Raw genomic sequence first — 10,729 nt, 5'->3', positions numbered from 1 at the left:
CCCCTTCCCCTTCCCCTTCACCTTCACCTTCACCTTTCCCTTCATTTTTTCCCTGCCTGCAGTTCCCGCTCCTCCCTCACTCCTTCTGACTCCTTCCCTCCTCTTTTGCTTCTTCCCCACTTCCTATTGCTCCTTGTACTAAGCCCAAGCTGTTACCAAGATGTTGGCTTTCTGCTCTGTAGATAAGGGATTAGATGGAACAGTATTTCTTCAACCATTTCCCCAAGAGCACATCTGCCAGGTGTGCAGAGCAGCCTTTTGAGCTACCCAATTATTTTCCCATCCTCATGTCATCTAGTTTTGAGTGAGTGATTCTAATACTCTTAATAAGGACTCACCAAGGTTTGCTGTCTTCTGTGAAACAACAGAGAAGTGGTGTTAAGTCTAGCTCTGGCTCTGAAGTACCAAAGGTGAAGCCTCCAGGCATCAAACCCATACAAACAGCAAACACCAGCACTAATAACACTCATCAGTCTCTGTACCAGGCTGCAGCCTCAGGGTCTCCTTTGTTTCCAAACCTCCCCCTGGGATATTAGACTTTATTAAAAATAAATAGATACAAATTCCGTTTTACAGCTGATGGCAGCAGGGAGAAGACTGGAGGAGGTGGAAGGAGCAAACGAGGGGCCTGCTGTCCCATCAGGTCACTGCCTGCCAGCCCTGGCACGGTGGCTGGGTGTGTGAGCACAGGGCCCTGCCTGCTGCCAGGCGCTCCAGGAAAGAAGCAGAACGTGGTCTGGGGAGGAGTAGGGGAACCAGGGCTGAGTCCGTGGGGCTGTGGGGCTGAGCTGCTGCTGGAGGTGATGGGTGCCACAAGGAGAGTGCAGAGCGGGCTACGTGCAGTGTCCTTCTCTCCCAGCTTGGCATTTACAGTGGAAGAATATGGATTTCAGTTCTCGATCTTTTTTATATACAAAGAAAGTCAAGTGCAACAAGCAATAAACATGCAAGCAAACCCCTATCTCCAGAGACTCTCCCACTCCCTCTAGGAGTCCTAAACTCTCTTGTCCCTTCTCATTGAGTCAGGACTTAAGCATCACTCCTCTCCTTGTGAGAGCCATTTCTATTGATAGCCATGGGTCTGCACATGTTGAGAGAGACAGAAAGTGCTGTTGTCTCAGCCGCAGAACCACTTGAGCAGGTACAGTCTCTCCATTGAGGGCACAGGCTCCTGTCACCTCCCCAGAAGTGGGAATTCAACCATGCTTCTTTCTTGTCCCTGGGCAGGTCCTCGAGCAAGCTGAGCTGTCTGGAAGAATGGTGTATTCTCACTCCTCATCCAGGGGGTACAACTTCATGGGAAAGGGAATATATCAGAGTATCTCCAGGCCTCGACGTACTCAGGTGCTGAGAGGTGGTCACAGGAGGCATTTTTTGGTGGGCAAGGGACTTATCCAGCTACGTTTGGGTGCAGAACGGAGGAGGAGGAGGAGGGGATGGGTAATGGGTGTAGAACGGGGAGGCTGGAGGGATTAGATGGCTGACTCCCTGCGGTATGAGATGGTATCCAAGGGCAAAGTGGCCTGGAGCCGCTCCAGGTCCAGGTGGCTTCCAAAATCCATCATCTGGATGACGCCTCCCTCTTCCTTGGTGCTGCCACCTAACGCTACACCCACTTCGTCATCATCTTCATCTTCGTCTTGACTGACAAGAGCCAGCTCGTTCTCATAGCAGAAGGCACTGGGAGGTGGGGGAGAAGGTAGGATAGTCATCTTGCTTTCTTGCAGCTCCCGAGCTGAGCAGCAGGGTGTGCCAGCTACCTCATAGGTCTTGTGAAAACGGGAATAATCCACTTTGTAGTGGTTCTTCTCCTCAAACACTACTGGTTCAAAGCGGTGACCCCAGAGGATTTCACTGGCGAGGTAAGAGCTCCGTGCCTGTGTGGTCATGGCCGTGGCTTCCACCATCCCTTCCAGGATAACAACGATCTCAAAGTTCTCCGTCTCCAGCTCCTCCTTGCCAATCCCATAGAGTGGGCTCTCCTCATCAATCTCATGAACAATAATAATGGGTGAGACCAAAAATATACGATCGAGACCCACATCATAGCCTACATTGAGGTCCCGCTGGTCCAGGGGGAGGTATTCCCCTTCCTCTGTCATGTAGGGTTTGATGAGCTGGGCACGAACGTGGGCCTCCACGATGTGGCTCCTCCTCAGGTTGCCCACTCGCCACATGAGGCACAGTTTGCCATCCCGCACCGAAATGACCGCGTGGTGACTGAAGAGGAGGGTCTGGGCCCGCTTCTTGGGCCTCGCCATCTTGGCCATGATGGTGCCAATCATGAAGGAGTCAATAACACAACCCACAATGGACTGGACCACCACAGCCATGATGGCCAGCGGACACTCCTCAGTCACGCAGCGGAAGCCATACCCAATGGTTGTCTGTGTCTCCACTGAGAAGAGGAAAGCCCCTAGAAAGCTGTTCACGTGCATGATGCAAGGCTTGAGGAGAGAGGGACTGCCCCCCACCACCGGTGCGTTGAGGTCACCGTGGAAGAAAGCAATGCACCAGAAGAGGAAACCAAAGAAGAGCCAAGAGACCAGGAAGGCGGCGGAGAAGATCATCAGCATGTACCGCCAGCGCGTGTCCACACAGGTGGTGAAGATGTCAGCCATGTAGCGCTGAGACTTGTTGCTCAGGTTGGCGAAGTAGACATTGCATTGGCCGTTCTTCTTCACAAAGCGGTTACGGTGCTTCCGCCGGGGTGTGTGGCCCTTCCCGTTCCGGCTGTGCCCGTTCATGCTGCCCAGCGCAGAGACCTTGTGTCCATCCTCCTCAGTCGAGACAATGCTGTACCTGGAACAAAAGGAACAGACAGAAATATGTGAAGAACGACATTTTGGCCCCGGCATGGTGTAAGGATGGGAGTTTCTATTTTCTCCTCTGCTCTCCGCCCTGATGCCATTGTATATTGGTGACAGTGTTTATACACTTCCTGCGCTCAGGACAATTCTGTTGCCACAGCAACAAGCATGGCTCCCAGCATCCTGCATCCAAAGCTAAAGGTGTAATTTGGAGATCAACAGTCAAATCATTGGCAGTTTTTTTTCTGGGAGAAACTCCTCTCTTTGGGGAGCTGTTCCCCACTGATTCCCTCCACAGTGGATGGCATTGTTACCCCTCTCACCATTGCCAGGAGAAGGCAGCTTCCAAGTGCTCTCATACACTGCTGGATCTAAAATCACAGATCCTCATATAAAAAGCTTATGGCAGAAGATGCTCTGACCACTGAAGATATCCAGTAGCCTCCCTCTGAGTGCATAGACCCACCAAGACCCCCATTGCCACTAAGCCACTAATGACTCCGGAGGCTGGCAGAGCCTCCCTCCCTCCCCATCACACTGACACGGCTGTCGGAGTCCTCCAGCATGGACTCCTTCACCCCAGAGCTGACTGTTCCTTGTTTAAATAGGGTGGTTTCTTCAGGGCAGCCACATAGCTCCAAATCCATTTGCTGTCCTCATCTCATTGGAAAGAGGACACTGGGCTTCTGCAGTCCTGCTGAAATCGGCAATTCCTGAGCCAGGGCTGGTGTCCAGCACTGCATTGGTTCTTTGCTTCTCCTCTGCACCAGCAAACTCTGCCGAGAGCCAAGATCTCCCCCCACATACAGCACATTTCAGACTTGGAGATGGAGGAGCCATAACTTAGAGTGGACAAGCCCCAGGAAGGTATTTTAAAAATAATGTATTGAGGGATGGGCAAAGAGACCAGAAGATGCCCTGAATACATAGGGCAGCACATGGAATATGTCCAGAGAAAGGCAGTGGAGCTGTGAGAGGTCTGGAGCACAAGTCTGATGGGGAGCAGATGAAGGAACTGGGGTTGTTCAGTCTGAAGAAAAGGAGGCTCAAGGGAGACCTTATTGCTCTCTACAGTGACCTGAAAGAAGGTTGTAGTGGGTGGGGATTGGCCTCTGCTCCCAGGTAACAACAATGGGATGAGAAGGAATGGCCTCAAGTTGCAGCAGAGAAGGTTCAGACTGGAACCTCTCAGAAAGAGCAGTGCTGCAGTGGCACAGGCTGCCTAGGGAGGTGGTGCAGTCACCATCCCTGGAGGTGTTCCAGAGCCGTGTGGATGTGGCACTGAGGACATGGTCAGTGGGCATGGTGGGGATGGGCTGGAGGTTGGACTAGGTGATCTTAGAGGTCATTTCCAACCTTAATGATTCTATGAACAGTCCTTGGGATGAGAGCTACTCACCGGTTGACTCGGACGCTGCCCATGGCTTGCTGTATCATCAGGTGTTGGGGGCCACAGGAGCTGGGCGAGCGTGGGATCTCATGCAGCCGTGCTCATGTGGGACCTGGCAGCTCTAGCTTTCACCTCTGACAAGCTGAGACCCATGCCATCATCACCATTGCTCCTGGGCATGTGCCTTACAGAGAAGGACAGAGCAAAACCCCATCAAAGCCCATCCTGAAAACACCCACCCTGCATGCACATCTCCCAGCCTTCTGCTGTATGCCCAGAGGGATGAGGTGGGGATGGTAGGCACTACACCACGGCCCTGCTCCAGAGGTGAAGAGCTGGCAGACACACACCCAGTGCACACAGCAGCCCACATATCTCACCCATGCGAAGGTGCTGGCAGGCAGTCACCTCTCTCTGGACCAAGGACACCAGAGTTTAGCAGCTTGCAGGGTCCCTGCCCTGAGCCAATATATTAATATCATAGCTTACAGGAGGACAAGAGCTCAGCCAGCCTAAATACCTCGCACACAAGGACTAACAAAGCGCAGACACACACAGCAGCCCTAGAGATCCCTATCAGCCCTAGAGGAAATTTATTGCCAAGAGGTGAAGAATATCCCCCCTATTTTAAAGATGGGAAGAGAAGCAAGAGATAGAGATAATGGAGAGCCAATGCAAAGGAGGAGCTCAGGGGCAGCCAAGGAGAAGCCGGTTGAGCAAACAGACCTTGCGATGTGCCGTGCATAGCATCCCAGGAGCGGTTCTGTGGTATGGCCTGGGGAGGATGTCTGGGAGGTGTTGTATCCTGACCTGGTCCTCCCTGAGCTGAAGAACTAGGAGACCGAAGACTCAAGGGCTGATCTATCCCACCTGCCCAGAGCTGCTGGGAAGGGAAATGCGGTGAGGGGTAATGACTCATAGATTAGGAAGGGCTTTGTACACCCATGCTAATCCTACACTGTAACCTTTGGATTACAGCAGTCAGCGTAGAGCACGCAGCACAGACACAGCTAGTTCACTACCTCCCAGCCTCGCCAATGAGCAGCAGGTAGTTGCCATATCTCAGACAAATCCAGGGATTTCTGGGTCAAATACAAGGTTTAGAACTCATTGCAAGCAGCCATGCAAAGGTGGGAGCCAGGAACAATAGGTGTTATTGTTGAGGATGGAAAAATTAGTGAGAAACGCTCTCGTCTCGTCACCAGTGTTGTAGAGCGGGGCTTCAAGTGGCTGAGGGTGACCAGCACCCCTTCCAGCTTAGTAGCCCATGTTGGAAGGCTGCAAGTATGGAGCTCCAGACATTGCCTCTGATGGGCAAGCCATCGTCATGTCTGCAGTGGGGATTAACCAGCTGTCCCTCCTCCAGGCAACAAGGTTACTGAGGCAGCTGAAGACCCAGCCACGACTGCTGGGACACTCCGGGACCATGAGAAGGCAGCAGACTTCACCACTCACCATAGGTAGGTAGGAGTGAACAGCTGCCAAAAATTCCCATCGGAAAAAAACGTTGATGCTGAGCTCTGCCAGCACCCAGCCTCTCACCACCCTTCAACACCAGAGTCTTTAATCGTGGTCTGTTTGGCCAGATAGGGAAAAATCTGCTGTGTAGTTGGATAAACTACAGCTGAAAATGAGGAGGATAACCTAAATTCATCAGAAATGTTGGGGGATGACCTGGTGTTGAAAAATGACGCCCACAGATAGTCCCAAAAGGATAAAACTAAAACACATACCCAGTGATTATACAGTAAATGTGAGCTATGGCATCCTGCCTTACTCAGCAGGAGACAAATGGACAATTTGGGTGTGTTTCTCTGCATCAGGAGAGGAAAGGAATCTTCTCCAATCATTGTTTCCCACTGGTTGAGCCAAGTTAAAGGGATACCTTATCATCCTCTACAGCAACCTGAAAGGAGGTTGTAGAGAGGTGAGAATTGGCCTCTACTCCCAGGTAACTGCAATGGGATGAGAGGAAACAGCCTCAGGTTGCACCAGCTTCAGGTTCAGGGTGGATGGGAGGAAAACCCATCCTGGAAGGAGCGGTGCTGCAGTGGCACAGGCTGCCCATGGAGGTGGTGCAGTCACCGTCCCTGGAGGTGTTCTGTGTGGATGTGGCACTGAGGACATGGTCAGTGGGCATGGTGGGGATGGGCTGGAGGTTGGACCAGGTGATCTTAGAGGTCTTTTCCAACCTTAACGATTCCATGGTTCTATAAGCTCATTCTTAGCACTGATACTGGCGCCAGAGGAAAGTCACTGCTATATCTCACTAATAAACATTTCCTAAAGGTTTTGACCAACCCTCCCCTTTTCCCAGCCACAAGATAAGCCACAAGGAAAGCATCTCTGTGAGGAATAAAGGTTACCAAGCTGAACACACACACGTGAGAGCAAAAGTTTTTGTATAGGCTATGGTTGAACACATCCACGGTGTTTGATTCATTCTTTTTTCTCTGCTTCAGCATCAGAAATTTTGCCCGTGGATTTAAGAATCTCAGTGACAAAATTCAGCGACTCTGTCCCAGCAACCAGCTGCTTGATGGACCAGTTTGCACCCGCTATTATCTTCTGGAGGTTCTTCAAGGCAAAATCTACGTTGTGCTTCACCGCCTCCGGGTCCATGCTCTGCCCCACTCTCAGGTTCTCATTCTTCACCTTGGAGGACTCCAGCTCTCCCTGGAGAAGCAGCATCTCCTGCTTCAGCCTCTCCACATGGTTTTCCGCATCCAGAGCCCGCTGGGTCATGATCTGGAGGCTGCGCTCCGTCTGCTGGTTGAGGGCCTGCAGCCCCTGGGCCCTCCTCTCCTCCTTGGCCAGACTGGCCTTCAGCCGACGCTCCAGGCTCCTCATGCTTTGAGCCTGGCTCTCCAGAGAGCCCTGCATGCTCCGCACCACCCTGCGCAGCTTGTTGTTCTCCTCCCACAGCTCGCTGTAGGACACACGCAGCGAGGGGTTCTCCCGGTCCCCGATGGATTCCTCTTGCCACCTGTGGGGTTCTGCTCCCCTGGTGTTCTCCAGGCTGGTGAGGTATGGGTCGCTGGGTTGGGCCCATAGGGAAAACGGGTCATGCTGGTAGGAGTCATAGCAACCGCGTGGTGACGCGTTGGCAGCTCGAGGCGTGTGTTTCCTTTGGTGCACAGGGAGGTGGTAGGTCCTGGTCCAGCTGCTGTCCTCCTCCTCGAACAGGCCGTTGGATATCTCCGTGTCTTTGTAAAATGGTTCCTCAAACTCCTGAGCATTCTCTTTGAGCTCCAACGCGTGCCTGGCCAACCTTTTGGCATACATTCTGTTTTTCTCTCCGTCATCTCTCACCGTGCAAGAGTACCCTGGCTTAAATGAGAACTCGGCGTCTCCCAGCTGAGTGTCACCCAAATTCATGCATGGGGGTGGAGGATGTGCCAAGGGACAGGTGTAACTGAACTCCTCGTTGTCATTGTCATCATCATCATCCTCTTCCAGGCTCTGCTGCTCAGTGCAGGCCCTCTCCATGCTCTCAGAGATGCTGAGCGGCCGCGGCATGATTTCAGGATGACAAACAGGAGGATGCAACCTGTCCTCAGCTGGGTTGGGTGACAATGACAAAGCCTTCTGCAGCCTCAGCGACACATGCAGGGAGCAGGATGTCACTAAAGGCTCTCCATTTAGATCAGTGGGGTTTTGTGTGGGATGGAACAGAGATTGTAGCGAAAGGAGAGCCCAGCATCTCCGTGTCCTTGCTCCGTGACATCACCATGCCGGTTGTGAGGTCACGACCAGGGAGCAAGGAACCCTGCAAACACATGAACTCCGGAGCCCACCCTGGGGATGATCCCAGTGGGATGAGAGGAGCACACAAAGCAAACAGAGCCCTCTCACCTTGCGCAGGAACCATCAGTCCTGGGCAGCAGCGCAGGGATAAGCGGGGATGAAGACATCCCTGGCAGCGAGACCAAGCTGCCGGCGTTCCTGCCAAGGCTGGCAGCAGGAGGGAGAAGGGGACAGGGCTGGCGGAGCAGGAGCAGGTTGAGAAATGCCGCAGTCGGGGGGACAGAGGCTGATGCGGGGAAAGGATGGAAGGCAGGAGGAGAGCACGGGCAGGACATTCATAAGGAGAGGCACCTGGCTAATTCTGTCTGGCACCTGCCGATCGCTAAGCCCTTCAAAGTGCGCCCTGGCGATGGTGTCAGCAAGGGGACACCGCAGCTGTCCCCTGCAGACGGCCCTTGGAGCATCCGCGGGGCACCTACCTGGGTGACGGATTTGTGGCCGGCTGGCGGGGACCTGTGGGCTCCACTCGCTGCCTCCACTCCTCCGGCAGCACCGCGGCAGCACTCTGGGCAGGGCATCGGCCCGGGCGGGTTGGCCGCAGACGGGGCCGCGCTGCGCTGCTGCCGCCCGCTCCATCCCCTGCTGCCAGCTGGCAGAGCGCAGCGCTCGTCATGCCGCCGGCCACGGCTTCGGAGGGAACGGCAACCAGCCGAGGGTGGATGGAAATAAACCCACCTGCTGCTTCCCAGCACAGCCCTGCCTGCGACACGGGCCTTTCAGTATCTAAAGGGGGGGGCGATAAGAAAGAAGGGGGCAGACTCTTTAACAGGGTCTGTTGGGACAGGACAAGGGGAAATGGCTTCAAATTAAAAGAGAGATTTAGTCTGGGTATAAAGATCTGCTTCAAATCCGCAGCAGAGCGGCCTTGTGAAGTAGAACAGACAACTCCATGCCGAAGCACTCCCCCACTTCTCTTTTTATAACAACCGTATCTGGCGCTCCAGGGATGTACACCGCAAACAACAACGACGGCGATGGAAAAATCCCATGGTATTTTTACACTTGGTTTTATCCAGAGCTGTCTGGCGAATGCTTCCCTCCTGTCTGTGGTCACTGTGGCTCTGAGGGGCCTTCGTTCCCTAGCCTTGGGCATAGGGACCCCTTGGTATGGAGATCCCTTGGTGTGGAGACCCCTTGGGTATGCGGACCTCTTGGCATGGGACCTCTTGGGATAGGGACCCCGTGAGCATGAGACGCCTTGGGCATGGGGACCTCTTGGGTATGGGGATTTCTTAGGTATGTGGATGTTTTAGGTGTGGGGTCCCCTTGTGTATTGGGACCCCTTTGATACGGGACCCCCTTGGTATGAGAAGCTCTTAGTACGGAGACCCCTTTTTATGGGGATGCCTTGCTTACAGGGACTCCCAGGTTCAGGCAGAGCTGCACACCTGCAAGCATCCCCCATCCCTCCCCGAGCCCCTGCATGTGGGCTAACATGTAGGCTAACATGTGGGCTCGGTGCCCCTCGTTAACCCTAGATCTCATTAGCGAGGGCGTTGGAGCTATGCGGGAGAGCAAAAGGCACATGGCATGGGGCAGGTGAAGGGAGGGAGCTCTGTGCCATTTATATAGACACACTGCTGCCTTTTCCCTCAATAATTATAAATAGATCGGGTGGGTGCCAGCAGTCCCCGTGCGCCCGCAACCACGGTGAGCTGACCCCTGCTCCCCCATTGGGTGACATGGATGTCCCTCTGTCCTGTTTGCATTTCAGGGTGGAGCGAGTGAGGGGATATTTCCCCCCTGTGAAGCCCCGGGCACGGGTAATATGAAAACAAAACAAAATGATCTGAAGTTGAAGCCTCTCAGTGTGTGACTCAGAGCTATTCATAGCTCCCTGAAGCCAGCTGCAGCAACAGAGCCAGAAGGATTCTGCCCGTATTATTATTCCAATTACCATCTGAATTAAAAGTTTGAGCAGTGATCAGCCCACATACCGACGGAGGGGGGGAGAGAAGAGAAAGGGAGAGAGAGGCAGAAAACAGATAAAAAAGGGCTACGCACGAAGGTCCCCGCGATGACACAGCCAGAGCAGAGGCTGAGCCCCCCCACCCCAGCACCCACTTCTCCCACAACTCCCAGTGGGGTCCCCTCCACCCCGGAGCCCTCAGTGCTCCATGAGAACCATATCCATACGTTGGTCCTATACCCAACACGGTCGCCTGCAGGAGAGCTGCGTCTGACCCGCGCCGTTGGCAGAAAGGTTGTTGTGTTTGTGAGCAGGGATTGACCGCGAAGACGGGCACGTCCATCTATCGATCCCCCGTCGCCGTCGGGTTGAACGAACCCAGTGCCAGAACGCAGTGACCCAGGAAAGTGGGAATTTGCTCAAGGCGGATTGCAATTAAGTGCCCCGCACCACAGTCGGTGCTGATGGAAGCGCCGATGGCCGTCATTGAGTCCCTCATCCCGCCGTCCCACGGTGCTGCCACGCCAGGGGTGGCTGGGCAACATGGGCTGGAGCAGCCCAATGGCCAGGGGATGCTTCCAGGCAACACGCCCCAAGGAGGAGGAATGGTGGAAGGAGAGGAAGGCTGCAGCATGAGGAGATCGACTCTCTCCCATCCATCCCTTCCATTTCCATCCCTCCTCCTCCTCCTCACCACCAGTTTCCCTTCTAAAAGCCCACATTCTTGTCATGGAATCACAGAATATCCTGAGTTGGAAGGAACCCTTAAGGATCATTGAGTCTATGTCTGCCATCCTTCATGTTATTGTTGTC

At 53.9% G+C, this 10,729-nt stretch overlaps 2 protein-coding genes across 6 annotated transcripts; both read right to left on the bottom strand.

The window, feature by feature from the left end:
• Positions 1-505: 505 nt before the first annotated feature.
• On the bottom strand, positions 506-10,206 carry KCNJ4 (potassium inwardly rectifying channel subfamily J member 4). 5 transcript variants are annotated; one of them, XM_042838046.1, is made up of 4 exons: positions 10,144-10,189; positions 4,927-5,080; positions 4,210-4,384; positions 506-2,802 (listed from the first exon to the last, which is right to left on the bottom strand). In XM_042838046.1, exons 3-4 carry the CDS (start codon positions 4,245-4,247, stop codon positions 1,473-1,475), a joined length of 1,368 nt encoding a protein of 455 aa, XP_042693980.1. In that variant the 5' UTR covers positions 4,248-4,384; positions 4,927-5,080; positions 10,144-10,189; the 3' UTR covers positions 506-1,472. The 5 variants fall into 5 exon arrangements, with proteins under 5 accessions (XP_042693980.1, XP_042693982.1, XP_042693978.1 ...); XM_042838048.1 differs by lacking the exon at positions 4,927-5,080 and having other exon boundaries at positions 10,157-10,206; XM_042838044.1 differs by lacking the exon at positions 4,927-5,080 and having other exon boundaries at positions 10,144-10,199.
• LOC122170831 (endosome-associated-trafficking regulator 1-like) lies at positions 6,364-8,458 on the bottom strand. The gene has a single exon (XM_042838049.1). The coding sequence runs from the start codon at positions 7,717-7,719 to the stop codon at positions 6,640-6,642; it is 1,080 nt and encodes a 359-aa protein (XP_042693983.1). The 5' UTR covers positions 7,720-8,458; the 3' UTR covers positions 6,364-6,639.
• Positions 10,207-10,729: the final 523 nt, after the last annotated feature.

This window comes from Centrocercus urophasianus, unplaced genomic scaffold (genome assembly GCF_019232065.1).
Source record: "Centrocercus urophasianus isolate 14NV4802_14NV808 unplaced genomic scaffold, USGS_Curo_1.0 seq_73, whole genome shotgun sequence".
NCBI lineage: Eukaryota > Metazoa > Chordata > Aves > Galliformes > Phasianidae > Centrocercus > Centrocercus urophasianus.
This window is presented reverse-complemented; position numbering and strand designations above follow the sequence as displayed.

Bases quoted from the DNA above. Each gene is read 5' to 3' on its own strand.
- KCNJ4 (XM_042838048.1), bottom strand. From the start codon at position 4,247: ATGATACAGCAAGCCATGGGCAGCGTCCGAGTCAACCG. The intron at 2,803-4,209 runs GTGAGTAGCTCT...CTTTTGTTCCAG, and splicing joins GGCAGCGTCCGAGTCAACCG to GTACAGCATTGTCTCGACTG.
- LOC122170831 (XM_042838049.1), bottom strand. From the start codon at position 7,719: ATGCCGCGGCCGCTCAGCATCTCTGAGAGCATGGAGAGGGCCTGCACT.